At 34.7% G+C, this 16,857-nt stretch overlaps 1 protein-coding gene across 1 annotated transcript in view; it reads right to left on the bottom strand.

Annotated features, from left to right (window-relative positions):
• The window catches only part of IL1RAPL1 (interleukin 1 receptor accessory protein like 1), a 1,388,178-nt gene that overhangs the window by 1,148,353 nt on the left and 222,968 nt on the right, over window positions 1-16,857 (bottom strand). The window contains exon 2 of the mRNA XM_020881599.2: window positions 14,018-14,123. Within this exon, the coding sequence (XP_020737258.2) occupies window positions 14,018-14,099 (82 nt within the window). The 5' untranslated portion in view covers window positions 14,100-14,123. The remainder of the gene's footprint in view (window positions 1-14,017; window positions 14,124-16,857) is intronic.

Here is a 16,857-nt window from a genome sequence, read left to right as displayed (position 1 = left end):
AGAAGGGTTTCCATATGAACCCAAAGCCTGAACCTTACCACTAAAGAATAGCTAAGTTAAACCTGAAAAAGTTCCCCTTAAAAATACTAAATACTGAAAGAAAGGATGGACTCTCAAAAAATTAAAAAACAAGCAAACCAAAGAGCCAAAGAAGCAAAATCGTTGTTGTATCAACCCCATGCATGCTCTAGAATGAGACCCTCTTCAATTAGCTTCTGGAGACTGTCTCATCTCAGACAATTAAAGCTAGTTGCACAAAAATTGTCTCATTCAGAACATGCTTTGAGAGGGCTTACAAGATCCCAATGGAGCTTCCAAACTTGTTTTGTTTTCCTAATTGAAAACTTAGAAGGTAATAACCTCCTCTCAATTCAGAGAAAGCTGGAAACCCTAGGATACAAAGCAGTTTCCAAAGAAATTTAAAATAAAATCATGTATCATTAAAAATTGAACAAAACAAACCAAGCATGTCTCCCAAAGAAGCAAAAACATGCCTTTGAAACAAACAGTAAGTCACCACTGTTCTTTGCAGAGCAGCATGTCAGTTTCAGAGTCGCAGAATGAATGTGCAAGTTGCCAAATTGAACTAATTCATGTTCTGAATTAAAATAAAACACCCTCAATGTCGTAGGCCACTTCTGTGGCCCAGCATTTCTGGGTTTGCTTTGATCTGTCGTGGGACACATGGAGGCATCGAACAGCTGCTTTAGCCCACACTCTGCTCCTGGCAGCCACCTTTCCACACAGGATTCCTTTCTTGCATCTAGTCCTCCTTGATGGAATGACCTACATATTTGCACATGTGGCCAAAACTCCAAGGATAAGGAGGAAAAAGCTGCACCCTTCTCATTACAAGTAAGTAACTGAAAAGCTGCTTTTTCGAGCAAAAGAAATACCACCTCGAGATCCACTTCCCCAAGTAGCCTCAATGCTTCTGGCTTCAGCTATTACAATTCCAGGAGGGAAGCACATGTGATAACCATGAATAGTCAGGTCATCCTAACAGTGAAAGAAAAAATACGTCTTCCTTTCTGGAGAAGTGTGAACTCTGATAAAACTATTGATTTCATGTAGGTTAAATTCATTCAGATGCTCATGTAACAATTGGTCACAGAATGCTATGAGCAAGGACCTGGGTAAGGGCTTGTAAAAGTTATGAAGTTGAATGATATAGATATCATCCATCAAGGAACTTCCCATATTGGAGAAAAGTTACAGCATGCACATACACTGGCATGGGAAAATAGACTGTTGTGATGAGATTCCATCTATGTGCTTAAACCCAGCAATCAGATACAAATATGTATTGAGCACGGATTTTGCACTGACTCTTTAAGCACAGTGATTCTAAAAGACATATACATAAACATGTATAAGATATTCTTGCACTCAATGAGCTTATACTATTTAGTTGGGTAAATAAAACACAGATGTTAAAAAGCATGGCAACCACATATCCTAATCATTTTTGAATCCTCAGCACCTGGCACATAGTGGTTCTTTGATAAATAATGTGTTTTGTGAATGAATAGGTAACATGTATATTTGCACATATACATGTGTGTATGTCAGTGTATGTGTATATGCATGTAGGTATGCCTATGTCAGATGTTATACTGTATTTTAAAAGAAGCCTGACACCTTTAAAAATGCCTCTCCTTTGTGTTCATTTGAGGTATTTCAATGAAAATGGGCAAAGGAAGACTCACTGATACAATTCTCCACTTGAAACACACATGATAGAATAATGTTGAAAGAACTGTAAAGAGGGAATAGTGACTTTAGAAAGATGCTCTCTATATGAGAGATCTACTACAAGAGAGGGGTTTAGCTCCAAAATGGGGCTTTTGTGTCAAATGTGGAGTAAGCCAGTCTGAACCCCAAACACAAAGGTACATCCTATTGAAAACTTGTGTATTTGTCCAGTAAGAATACAGATTAGAAATACAAAATTAAAAAAAAAAAAGAAATACAAAATAAGCTATTAATTCTCAACAGAATTTTAAACCTAATAAAAACAACTGGAATCACCTTCCACCTCTCCTTCTCTCCACTGTATAATCAGCCATTGGTTTTTATTAATTCTGTATCAGCAATCAAACCCATCTTTTCTTTCCTATTCCTAATGTCATCACCTCAATTCATGACTTTCTCACCTGGACTATTGGCCTCATTTTCCCACTTTCTGGTCTGAGAGCTCTTTCTGGTCAGGCCAATCCTGATATACACTTACTTAAATTTCTTCGGTAGTTTCCAATTTCCTATAAGATAATATTCACATTTCTTGTCATGCCATTCAAAATCCTTTGTGATATGGCTTTATCTTTCTCCACCTCTCCTGACATATTCCCTCCTTCCTTCACCCATACTGTGCCCAAATGTACATGTATTCCAACCGTAGTAAACTCTTTCATGTAAAAACTACTCTAGTGAACTTCTGTGACAGAGAAAATAATGGTCCCCAAAGGTTGCCACGTCCTAATTCTTGGAACCTGTGAATGTGTTAGCTTATATAGCAAAAGGGACTTTGCAGATGTGATTAAGGAACTTGATATGAAGATTTTTTTTTTTTTACTAACCATATAGACCCTAAATATAATCACAAAGAGACAAAGAAGAGAGTCAGAACTAGAGGAGATATGACAACAGAAGTAGAGGTCAGAGAGAGTTTGGAAGATGCTATGTCATGGGACTTGAGATCCAGAAGGAGCCACAAGTCAAGGAATGCTGAGAGCATCCAGAAGCTTGAGAAGGCAAGGAGGGAACGTGTACCCTGGAGCTTCCAGCAGGAATGCAGGCTTGCTGATCACCCTAATTGATTTTAGGATTTCTGCCCTCCAGGACTGTAAGATAATAGATTTGTTTTATTTGAAGCCACTAAGTTTGTGGTAATTTTTACAACATACAGAACTAATACACTATACTTGTATGTCTCACATCACTTATTTTTTACAAGATCTTTAACAACAGAGATGGTAAAGGGTTCTTGTTTTTTTTTTCTTTTTTTTTCCCATTTATTTTTATTAGTTGGAGGCTAATTACTTTACATCATTACAGTAGTTTTTGTTATACATTGAAATGAATTAGCCATGGATTTACATGTATTCCCCATCCCAGGGTTCTTGTTTTTTAATCTCCTGAAGAATTCAAGTTGCTTGTTTATAGTATGCTTTTTTTGAAAACTATTTGCTAATTATAAAAGAGTAACTATAACTGAGTAGTGAATATGAAAGGACAATGCACTACCAAAGTTATGTTACATGGATTTTATAATGTGAAAAAGCATTCAACTACAAAAATAAGCACTCCATATACTTCCAAAACCATAATCATCAAAGTTATGGGGAAACTATCACAATTTTCAGAATACAATTCATGAATGTGGAAAACAAAGTGACCAAGCCTAACAAAACATTTCACATTCTTTTACTATAACTTCCTATAATTTTATTTTTTAAATAAGGAATCCAAAAGTCAAATTCTACAGTTATCTAAACATTTTAATCTCGTTCATACCCAGGCACACCTGATGTCACTCAATGTTATTTAGCACACAGTAGGAACTCAATAAACGTTTGTTAACAACTATATGAAGAACCTATTTCTCTGTCCTTTGGAAAGATGAAGGGGCTTCAGCATTAGGTCAGAAATGCATAAAATCCTAAAAGAAACTAATAAGCAAATATAGCTGTGCATGTTATATATAAATACTCATAACTGAAAACAGAGATTCTCTTCAAAGTTTTTTAGTATGTTAGTACTTGTGTATGTGTTTGGAAATATATTTGGAAATATATATAAAAGCCAAAGTTCTTTTGAAATTTTTCCCCTAGACTAGCAGGAAAATCTAAGTAGCTTATTGTACATTCATCCTTCCATGTTCTTCACTTTCATACTTCTACCAGCAGCTATTATTTAGTGAATAAATGAAAAAAATCTTCATTGACTTGTCTTCTTTTTGATACTTGAATCATTATAATAACAAGACCTTAATGACAGCAACATATTTTTAATAATTAAAAAATACTTTATAATATGAATGTATTTGTCTACATAATTTGAACAGTGCTAATGCATAGCTACAAACTGACATGATGATTGCATTATTAAAAATAAAATTTTTGGTCTCCTTAAAAAAATCTCAGTGAAAATTTCTATGTAAAAAATCTCCCCAAAAGAACAGAAATCTATACATTTTTTAGAATGTAAGGCAATAAATTGAAGACAATAAATGTTTGGAAAATATTATGGTCAATTAAAATAATTTCTGAGCAATAATTCATTAAAAGTTTTCTTCCCATGTTTATTTTGGTTTTTTTTTCTGTGATTTATTACTGAATTTTCACCAACTCTGAATAGCCAGCAGATGGCATCAGAGAGTCCAATTACTTAATAGGAAAAACGAAGACTCTTCAAGCTGAAGTTGTCCTTTTTTTTTTCCTAATATGAAAATATATTGAGGCAAAACATATTAACTTATTATAATATTAAGCCGTTTCTTATCATTGATAAAATTTTATCATTTACTACATATTTTTCTCATATCCGGTATACAAAGTAACTGGAACAGGCTTTTAGAAATAAAAGTAAAATGCCAATGATAGAACATAACTGAAATCAAGGCAGCAATACAAATTGCAAAATACTTTAAGGACAGACTGAAGCGACTTAGCAGCAGCAGCAGTAAAATATAACTGCGTATTGAATAGTGTTTAGGATACCAGCAAGAGCCTTACACATACTTTTTCAAGAAATCTTTATATACAACCCTCAGAGATTTTAAGTTTTACCAAAGTTATTCACTATCATTGCCTTAAGGCAACATTTTCCATGCAAGGCAGCACTCTAGATGTCTTAAGAGACTACAATTTTACAAAAGGAAATTTGCCGTAAATAAGCAAAAATAAGCTAAAACATAGCTTAGTATTTTGAACTGCCAAACCTAATTTCACTTAGACACATCACCACCTGCAAGGAAAAGTACCTTATTTTTTACTTGAGCTTTCTAACTATATAGAATGTGCTTTTTAATAAGACAAACAAAAATCATAATTTTCCCCTAACTGAATGTCTGTTTTAAACTGATAATACCCTCAGCTCTGCAGCGTTAGGGAGTGTGTAGGATTAAGTTTAATGTAGCCTCCTCCCATGGGCCTCAAAACACTCTGACTACAAACTCTGCCCATTTAAATTTGTTTGATCAATGTGCAAAAATGTAAAATATGTTACAGAAAAAAGGTACCATTTTATGTACTGAGTATTCCTTCAAGCTGTTCAATAAGTGCTTGTGAAAGGAACAAAATAACAAACTTCTATTTCCACTGATGATGCTGCAGTTCAGAACTTTTACATCATGAAAAAGAAAACTGAGGTTCTATAAGGTTCAAGGACTTGACCTCCATCATTCAAGGCTTACTAGCAGTTGGATTGAAATCCAAGTTTAGGTTGCAACTCTATAGGCTTCATAATATTCACCAGACCAACCTAAACCACTTCTATAAAAATAACTCAAAATATGTGTTTTCTTAGTGATCACTGTTGTAGACAAAGCTGGCATGCCAAGATTAGTTGTTTGTAGAAATGATCTATAATAGTCAACATGAGGATTAACCATGGAAAATTTTAATACACTTGTAAGCTATTTTTCTGTCTGTATGAAATAAGGGAATGAAAATTGAAGCAGTATTACCCTACATTCAGGAAATTAGTCTATGCAAACATATTTGATATCTAGGTCAAAAACTTTTTGATTGGAGAAAAATTGATCCTTTCTATAGTACAATAATTCTTATTATCATAAAGATCTTGGTCTTATTAACATGATCAAGAGCTTTATACTTGTTTTACCTAAATAGAAAAAATAATAAGAGTAATAATTTCTAAGGGTTAAACAAACTTAAAAATAAACAGCCCTTATACTATTTTCTATAATATTCACATATTTTTTTTAATCTGACACTTTTCAGATCACAAGATAAGATCATCCTGCATTATCCAAAAAGAACCTAAATCTAATGACAAGTGTCCTTAAAATAGCCTTGAAGGAACACATTTTTTAAAGAAGAAGCTTCTGGGAGGCATTTATTCTATAACATATACTCCTAGTTCTATGATTATTTTATCTAAATTTAAAAAACTGAAAGTAGTTTCTCTTCTGGGCCCTGAAACTGAATTGAAACTGGATTTTCGGGGGACTGGGATGGGGAATACATGTAAATCCATGGCTAATTCATTTCAATGTATGACAAAAACTACTGTAATGATGTAATTAGCCTCCAACTAATAAAAATAAATGGAAAAAAAAAAGAAAGACAGAGGGAGACTAGACACATAGAAGATGCAGCCATGTAAAGATGGAGGCAGAGACTGGAATGATGCAGATTAAAAAGGAGCCACCAGAAGGTGGAAGAGGCATGGAAGGATTCTCCTATAGAGTCTTCCCAGGGAATTTGGCCTTGTTAAGACCTTGATTTTGGACTCCTGGCCTCCAGAACTGGGAAAATAGACTTCTGTTGTTTTAAGTCCCCCAGTTTACGGTAATTTGTTACAGCGGCTATGGGAAATATACAACTCCAGACCAATCAACCCATCAGCTTATTGGTTCCAGTGACTGTCACAGCTCATATGCTCCAGACTGAACTCACTTCATCTCCTATCCCTGAAAAAACAGTCCTTGCCCCTCTCTCTGTAATTGCTGACACTCTCAACACAACCTCTCCTCAAGTGATTTCACAATTAAACTCCAAACGTTCACTTGATCCCATTTATTCTTCTTCAGAAACATGTTTTCAGTTCCTATGACTGTTTCTCAGACCCTCAGTATAGTGGAATATCATTTTTATTAAGGTCCTAACTGTTCACTCTGGAGTCCCACTACAGCCTTTCCTACAGGGACTACTGTCTGTCCCCAAACAGATCTGACCATGTCACTCTCACATGTGGCTCTTTATAGCTTGATTCTCTGTTTCCTACACTGTAACGGCAGCTTTACTGATGGACCATATAGCACTATTACATGTATATCAAGGAGTTTCAGCTTTATGGTGTATAGAAGACACCACAATAAATAGGATCAGCAAATCAGAGACCCAACCTCAAAGATGAAATTTTCTACTAAAGGGATCTGCAAAGTAATTAAATAGCTCAGCCAAAACTTTTTGTTTCTAGACAATAAATCCAAAATCCCTTACAGAACACATGAAACCCTTCACACTCTATGGCTTTATATTTGTCACAAGGACCCATCAAGAGTTCCCTTTACTTAAGTGGTCCTCCTAAGTTTCTGTTCTTTGGAAACCTTTAATGATTGATGGCCCTGCAATCTTCCTATTGCAGAATTATTTCTCCACCTCTTTTTTTTTTTTCAAATGTTCCACATCTAGCCATCAAGCTCAATGGGTTCTAAATTTAATGTTACTTTCTCTTCTGTCTTCCCTGTTCTCCCTGCTGTTATGTTGAGTCAGGAAAGCATTTTTGTGTCAAACATTTTTGGTCAAAAAGAAAGCAGACTTTTAGGATTCCACAAAGGAAAAGGGGTTATTTCTGAAAGTGTATTTGTGGGATGCATGTGAATCTTAAAAGTTATCAAGATCCAAAGCTTCACTAGAGTCTGTTTCTTCTTTCTTCTTCCCAGCCTTCCTTTCTCTTTCTTTCTCCTGTTTTCTTTTTCCTTCTCCTCCCTTTCTCCCCAACTCCTCTTTATCACAGACCACAGATCACATTTTCCCCTCAGCAAAAAGTTTCAACTTCTCTTTATCGCCCCCAATCCCATCTAAATCCTGAAAGACCAATCTCTCTCTAATCTCCAGTCCAAGTCCAATAAATGTGTTTGACTGACTCAGAAAATCATCAATTGTGGTAGAGAGAATAATGCACTCACCTTCCCAAAGATGTCCATATCCTAATCCCTGGAACATGTAACTATGTTATATCACATGGCAAATGGGGCTTTGCAGATTTGATTAAACTAAGCATCTTGAGATGAAGAGTTTATCTAGGCCAATCCAATGTAATTGCAAGGGCCCTTTTAAAGGAAAGAGGGAGGCAAGAGAGTCAGAGTCAGAGAAGGAGATGTCATGACTGAAGTAGAGGTTGGAGTGATGGGGGACCATGAGGCAAGAAATGGAAGAAGTCATTAGAAGCTGTAAACAACACTGAAACAGATTTTCCCCTAGAATCTGCGCAAAGAACTCAGCCTTACCAATCTATTTCAGACATTTGACCTCCAGAACTATAAGATGATAGACTTGTGTGGCCATAAGCCACTAAATTTTTAGCAATTTATTAAAGCAGCAACTGGATACTAACACAACAGTGTCCCTAATTTCCAGGTCACCTCATGGGATCACCCTCAAGCCTACAGTAGACTGTCCATTGACCAGGGGTTGATCCTCTGGTCCAGCAGTAGTCATCCCTATGCTGTCTCCAGAATTAACATCAGTTTCATAACATGATTTAAAATGCCTAGCATTGACTGACTCCTTACTGTTGCTCCCTAAATAGAAGAATATACCTTTTATTATCCCCATGATATACTGCCACACTGCTATATTTATTAATTTGCAATATTCCCTCCCAACTGAAATCCCACTCAACTTGCAAGATTCATCCTTATTGACTTGTATCTTCCCCATGTAAATTCACCGCAAACCAGGCATAAGTCTCCACAATGAACGTTAATCTACGCCAACACTATGTGAAACTGTATTGATAATTAAAACTGAACAAATAAGTTTATGGTGCAATTCTTAGGTATATCACGTGATTATTAAACACAGATACTGGATAAATTTTATTTATGTGGCATGTGTAGGGTCCATTTGTTTGTTAGATTGATTCTAATTAAAGACATTTCAAATGAATATCAAAATTATTCTAGATCTAACTTCAAATTTTATTTTTAAAAACAAGATAAATAGAAGAGCAGGGTTTTTTCCCAATAAAAAGTAAAGTGCGCTTTTTTCACTTCAAAAAGGAAAGAAACAAAGCCTCAGAAGTTTGGTCTTACAAATTATACCAAAGGAAAAATGAGAAATGTTTCATCCTTTTAGATATGTTTGACAAACTGGGAATAAACACTTGGTAACATAATAAAAGTCAGATGCTGGGGGGGCTAGGTTGTCTCTTAATCATGTAAAATTAAGCTCACTGACATCCAGGAATGCCCAGGAGAGCTGATGCACATAAATCACATTGGTATGAGATGGAAGCACCCCACTAGACTTTCTTACTCTTCTTCAGTTAAATCTCACTTTCTTTACACAGTAGCATAATTTCTTTAACCTGAAGAAATGATGATCCAAAAATAACAAACACAAAGGTTAGAACCTAAACTGTGTCACTGGTTATTTAACTACCCTTATCTTTTATAAACAATTTGGGATTTGAGTTACGAGTCTGAGAAACCCTCAAGAGATTTGTTTTCCTCTTGCTGCCAGAAAGAACTGCATCTAAATCATTTTACATAAACAAGTGGCCATTGTCAACTTCTAGAATGAAGAGAAGATCAACCCCCTGTGGTAATAGCTGGCAGCTTTAGGTAGCTTTAACATATCTTAAATATTTTCTAGAATAAGATGTAATCATTGGTTTATATATTATAGTCACTTCCATTTCTCCATCTGGTCTAATAATTGTGAATACCTTTTTTTGTATACTAAAGTCACCGGCTTACATTTAATTAATCAGTAATCATGAACTACACCCTTTTTCATGGTGGTCTATATTGAACAATACCATTAAAATCAAAACATTTGCATGATGGCAATATTTATTTAAAGCAGCACTAAGTATAATAAAAATTTCAGTATGATAATATTTAAAGAATCATTTTCCTGTCCTTCTAACAGATTTTGAACTACATATCAATCATGAAAAGACTCATGATTTGCAAAGGTTTATTGTCTTCATATAAACCCTCTATCTTAGATATTGCTTATTCTGAGTTTTATCTTTTTGCTTTGGTGGTCTCATGTTATACATTGTACTACTTTCTATTTAAAAAAGAACTTTTTTTCTTAAATGTCTTTATTTTACCTTTATTTTTCTAATACTGATATAACCTAGCCTCAAAATTAAAGCCATTGATTGACTGATTCATTCATTCATATAATCATTACTTCATTAAGACATTTCGTAGAACCCTGACTCTGAAACATTCACCATATTTGGCACTGTAGAGGTTATAAGCATATATAAATCATGGTTCTTGTGCTTGTCAGCTTATATTCTAGGGATAGATATGAGAGCAGGGAGAAACAGACAAAAAGTCTAGACCTCTTTCTCTTTTCTAAGCTCTACATCCAGGTTCCTCTAGCTTCATTTCTCTCGTGTCCCAACTCAGGCCAAATCACAATTCACACTTTAGTTCCCAAAACTTGACATACTTTGTATGCATACATTATTTCTCTGCCCCTGAATTGTATTCCAAACTCTCCTAGTTACACAAAATAAAAATAAATATTTAAGAACAGCCATTAGTAACAGAGGCCATACTATCTTCTTGGAATGACCTTGTAAAGACATAGAATTTCACAGACTTCGACATCTCGAGCAAAATAGTAATATTTTTATAGTTAAAAAGAAGTTCTACCAAGACACAATGAAATGTTCGAAAGAGATTCACAAATACACTTATAAAGAAAATGGAGGGAGGGAGAGAGAGAGAAACAAATAAACCAATGAGAATATTAAGTTAACCTTTCTAAACTGGTTGAAATACAAAGACCCTCCAAGCAAGCATCTGATTTCCATGTGGTTTCTGTACACAATTCTACAAATTACAGCTACTCAAATGTTTACGTACTGAATTGCTAACAACACTTCACACACTTGAAAAGGATGGGTAATATTGATAGTTTTTGCCTCTTTCTTCAAGTGCTGCTTATAAAAACTAAACCCAAGGCAAAAAATTGTTCCAAGAGAAAAATCTAATGTGTAAAAAAGGCTCTTTGCTTTCATAGAAGTCAAAGGCCTTGATTCTAAATATATGCAAAACTTTAGAACATTATCTGAGAGACCAGACCCAGTCCTTGACTGTATCATATGTGTACATGAAGTGATAATTAAAACAATACAAAACATCACAAAGTAAAGATTTTAGTGTTTCAATCAAGAATGTTAGAATAATATAACTGCTTTTTTTATATTTAATTTGTTTCTTAAATTACTAGCAATGGGGGTGTAAGCAAATGTGATAAAAATAATACATCTCCAGCTTGGGTATGAAGAGCTCCTATTGCTTTCAAATTAGTTCTGTTAATGAGAAGCAAATACTTACTTCTAAATTTTTATGGAATGACCATATGTGTTTACCTAAAGTAAACACCATACACAATTAACATCCCATAAAAACTCAACATCACTGTGGGTATCATCATCATACTTAATATATTCTTGGTTATTAAAATATCTAGTTCTGCTTTTCTAATGGTCTCAATGAATTAAAAATAATATTCTAGCAAAAGACACGTGAAAATCACTGGCTTTGGAGTCATGATTATGGAACTTGCAAAGGCTGACAAAACTGAAAATAGAAAAGAGAATTAAATGATAAGAAAAAAGAACAAGGATAAGGAGCCTTTCTTGGTTGGTTAATGTGTGAGATCAAACATCAAAAACTGATTTTTATTTCCTGGCCTTGGTACTTCTGGCTTTACAGGTTGGGCTGGGTGTGAAGATAGAGCCATTAATCTCTGAAGAAGATGCCAAGCGCACTCCTCTTCTACTTGATCTATGGAGATCAGTAATGCTGCTCTTCAGAAAGCTAAATATCTGCTTCCTTCAATAAAGGTGCCATGGAAACAGGCATCAGTTGAAATGTGTGCAAGCTATGAAAGTCTATGGGTAAAGCAATAGTATCTAAATTATACTTAATATAAAAAAAAATCAAACAAATAAACTTCCAAACAGTGAGATCTTAACACAGATACTGGGGGGAGCCAACTTCATTCATATTATACAGAAAAGTAAAGAAATCAAACATGTCACTAAATCTCAGTACCTGTCCTGTCATTTTGACATTACTATACAGAAAACACATTCAGTTTCAGAGGTATTAAAAAGCTAAGTGACAACGATATTCGTAAACAGAAGAGAACAAAGTCTGAGAACATTTGCCAAACTTAGGGCAGCATTTTATTACCACCCTCTTAAAGTAATTAGATCATTAACATAAAAATTGAACTTGAGACAGGTCACTGAATTCTCTCAGGTCTCTGGAGCAGCAAGAGATATGAATTTTCCAACTGCCCCACATTTCTAGCTCTGCTCCCTTGTTTCTCAAACATACAAAGTTAAGCTCCAATTTAATAAACTTTTCCCAAAATTAGAATATAGAATGGACCTGTCACCACTATTTGATGATGGAAAAAAAATCACACTTGCATTTTGACAAAGAAAACAGAGATATGACATACACAAAAACATTTTACATAATAAAATATGATAACCAGAAAAATGAAGTTTTTAAGACTCAAACACCATTTCCATTTTAGAGAGTTTCATTTCGTTACAATACTTATACAGATGAGTGTCCTTCTATGTGGCCAATACCTCAACGATCTGTGTTAAGTGTTTTTAATGTAAATTGCTATTCTATAAAATATCACTGTTATAGAAATTGTCATCTTTCATCATAGTTTACTTCCCCCTTCTACCAACTCTAACTTCCACGGGTACGCTCAACTTTCCTCGCACTTGGCAGACAAATCAACATATCTGCTATTTGCCAGTAATCCATTCAAATTTCAAAAGCTACTATATCATAATACTGCCCTAGGGCTTTCTTTCATTCAAAAATATCCACCAAGAGGAACAGACAAAATAATGCATAAACAAATTCATACTGCCTACAACAGCTATACAACAACCAAAAGTTCTAGAGCTAATGGTCTCAGCCAATTTCCTTTAACTCTCAAGCCTGTGGTGTCATCTGCCTGCATAGGCAGGAAGTACTCCCAAGACTTCCTCCCAAGGTGGGGCTTATAACAGCAGACTGCTCCTTATTTCCCTGGGATGTGGCCCTTTTCACTGTCAAATCAAATACGAGTTTGAAGCCTCTTAACCTAAGGGACCGAGAATGGTTGCTATGGCCCCATCTCATTCCTTTCATTCCTTCGCCTTTCTGAATTCCAAAGATATGCTTGTTTGTACAGTCCTTGATATCACAACACTCTGTACCCTCTTACACACTTTCTCTTCTTTTTCCCACTGTCTCTCTAGAACTAACAGATAACACATTCTAGTGTTAGCAACTAAATACAATACATTCCATGCTTCATTGTACCGAAAAGTTAGAGTTTCAAAAATTCTGTTGCCCCATGTAAAATGTGAAAGTGGCAAGATTATTATCAGTGATTTGTTAGATGTAATATAACTTCACACAGATAATAGCTATTTATTCAATTGTCTCATACATTTTTCTAACTCCAAGAATCACAGTCAACTGAAAACCAAAATGTGTTAACATCAAAGTTTTCCTTAAGTCTCAAGATTTTTCTATTTAGCAGCAGCTTTCATATTACTATTCTACTTTATCTCTGATATTTCCTACTTACATGCTAGGATGCTTCCCCATGGCATTTTCTTTAATAACTTTGGGTTTTTTAAAAAAAGAAAAACTGCAAAATAAATCAGCAAAGAATCTGCCCTAACCATAGCTGACATCGAAATGGTGACAGTAAAAGTTAACATGAAAAAAATTCACAATGATTCCATGAAAAAATTTAAATGACACTCTTTATAAAGAAAATTGAAAATCATACTATAAAATGAAATCAACCACGAACTCAATTCATTTCAATTCATAGTAGTTACCAAAATAAACCATGTCTTTTTCAACCTACTCCCACTTTTCTAATCCCCTGTAAGTTATGCTCCACTCATTTAAAGATAAATATACAGTACTTCCACAATATGGATCCTGGATAATTTTCAACCTCTTCACAAATGGTACATGTATAAATGTAGCACCATCACTTTAAGCCACAATGAGAGAAAAGGAAGGAACACTACATACCAGAACCTCTTTTGGTCACTACCTTCAAACTCTGAGTAAAAGTAGCATATAAGAGAATCAAGTGAGGAATCGGAGCTTTCATCTTCCAGCTCTTAAAGGCTGTTCCCTAAAGCAAAGATAAAGAAGAAAAACACACATTTTTAAAATACATAGCAATATTATATGATTTCTATTAGGCTTTAATCATGTACAATCAGGGTAATGAATTTCACAAATGGAAAGAATATGAGCAGGATTTGTATTCTATTTTCCCATATATTGTGGGGTTCCTAACTTAAATCAAAACCAGTAATACCAAAATTATGTTTCCATAGGCCCATTACAATATGTTAAAATCTTACACTCAACTAAGGTTTAGAATTTCTCTTTATTTAGAGAATTGAATAGTATTTAAATAAGTGGAAACAATCCCTTCAAAAATATTATTTCATTAACAATTTATTTTCAACCAATAAACTACCTAACATTGACATTTTAAATGTTTCATGCTGCAGTAGAACATGGTTTTATTCAGTATCATTCTTCCCATTTGAGAAGAAATCATAAATTCTATGCCTCTAAAGATTTCATTATAATTTTTAAATTCTCTTTAAAAAAAAAAACTTCACAAGATACTACAAGAGAACTCTAAGACTTCATCTCTGTTCAAAAAAAGTATACTGTATATGAAAACTACCAGAAAATACATCATTTCTTCCTACCACAAGGCTCTCAGAGGGATACCAGAAGGAACACTAGCTTAGTGTTAGATTTCAAGTAGGGGGAATACTTCATGTGAAATTAACTGAAATGAACATTGTCTTCCTCAGAAAATCATCTCCCTTTTATTTTTGTATGAGACTGAGATAGTAGAGCTGCAAGACTGAATTTCAAAAAGGAGCAAGTTAGAACACAGTTCAACTATATTGTCAATCCATGACAGCCTAAGTTTTTTTGCAAGACAGTTGAGAACTGATCATCAGCCTTCAATCACTGTGACTTTATTAAGATGAGAAAGCTGAAATGGTGATTTGACAGTCATTTTTTTTTTTCTTTTGCTCTCCTAAAACCTCAGAAACCTCTGAGCATTTTTAAATGATTAATTCATTCACATTAATAAAAGTCTGTTAAGACACATTTAAATTCACAAAACAAAATCAAAACCCATTCACTTGCCGTAAAATGTCACCATTATCATTTTAGTCAGAGTCAGGGAATTTTTCAAATAAGCACTGAGAATAAGCTATTTTAACTCCAGCTCCTATAAATGATAGCCCATTTCAGTTTTCTAACCAAGGACCTGGAGTTCATATAAAGACATAAATGAAACGTAGTCCAAAAAGCCAAATCATAAGACACATCTGAGGAACTGCCACATTAAAGTGCAAACCTGACTCAGGCATGCATTCCTAAAAACAGAATCCCATTTCCTAGCCACTGCACTAACAGGAGCAGCAGGAAATCTTCAAGTTGATATCTTCAGCCTTCAGGTTAGCAGTGAGAATCAGTTCCTCTCTCAGTGTGAGTTTAATCAGTGCTGCCCAAGAAACTCCAGGAGCCAACGAGACACCATAAGACCTTCTAGCTTAACTACACTATTCCTTCACTCTTGTTCAAAATACTATTTCTTCACTCATTTCATTTCTAAAAGGCAAACCAGCTAGTTTATGATTCTATTTCTTTAAATTGGTTTGGAAAGCATCAATTTGGAAACATCAAGATCCTTAATTGAATCTTTCAAAACAGTTGTGAATTAGGGAAAACAAAAAAGAATTACGGAGCATTTCACACATTCAACATCTTGGTCAATCTACAATCATCATTACAAACTTCTTTAAGGCAATTTATTGCAATTCTATTGAAAGACTGATTAAATGAATCTAGTCATAGACATTCAAGCTTTGCTATACTCATTGCAGAATTAAAATTTCGACCCAGAAATTCCAATGCAAACTATATATAAACATTCACTGAGGTTCTCAAGTATTTTCTTATTGTCACATAATAGCTCATGCTATCAGTGACCTAATTTCAAGAAGCTTCAGTTTCTAGATGAATGGACCTGAGATTGTTTGCCTGTTTTCCTGTTAAGACTACCATTCAACTAGGCAAAACTGTAGACACAGAAGGCAGGACAATGGTTGCTAGAGGCTAGGAAAAGGGGAATTTTTGGAAAGGTCTGCTAATGGGTATGGGGGTTCTTTAGGAGAGATGAGGAAAATGTTCTGAAATAGACACTGGTGATGGTTATACACTGGGGTGAATATTTTCTAAAAAATACTGATTATACACTCTAAAATGCTGAAGTTTATGCTATGTGAATTTTATCATAATAAAACTTATTCTGAAAACAAAACAAAAAGAATACCATTCACTACTGGGCTACTCATAAATCACTACTAAATCTTATGCGAAATGAGCATATCACAGTGATTATAAGCAATCACTCTGTCTGGGTTCTTAACCCAGTTTTGCTACCTATCAGCTTTGTAATTTTGGGCAAATAACTTCTTTAAGGAAGGTCCATCTAGTTAAAGCTATGATTTTTCCAGTAGTCATGTATGGATGTGAGAGTTGGACTATAAAGAAAGCCGAGCACCGAAGAATTGATGCCTTTGAACTGTTGGAGAAGACTCTTGAGAGTCCCTTGGACTGCAAGGAGATCCAACCAGTCCATACTAAAGGAAATCAGTCCTGAATATTCATTGGAAGGACTGATGCTGAAGCTGAAGCTCCAATACTTTGGCCACCTGATGCAAAGAGTTGACTCATTTGAAAAGACCCTGATGCTGGGAAAGATTGAAGGTGGGAGGAGAAGGGGATGACAGAGGATGAGATGGTTGGATGGTAGCACTGACTCA

The sequence above is a fragment of the Odocoileus virginianus genome, chromosome X, assembly GCF_023699985.2.
Source record: "Odocoileus virginianus isolate 20LAN1187 ecotype Illinois chromosome X, Ovbor_1.2, whole genome shotgun sequence".
In the NCBI taxonomy this organism is placed as follows: domain Eukaryota; kingdom Metazoa; phylum Chordata; class Mammalia; order Artiodactyla; family Cervidae; genus Odocoileus; species Odocoileus virginianus.
The sequence above is the reverse complement of the archived record's forward strand: the minus strand, read 5'-3'. Positions and strand labels throughout refer to the sequence as shown.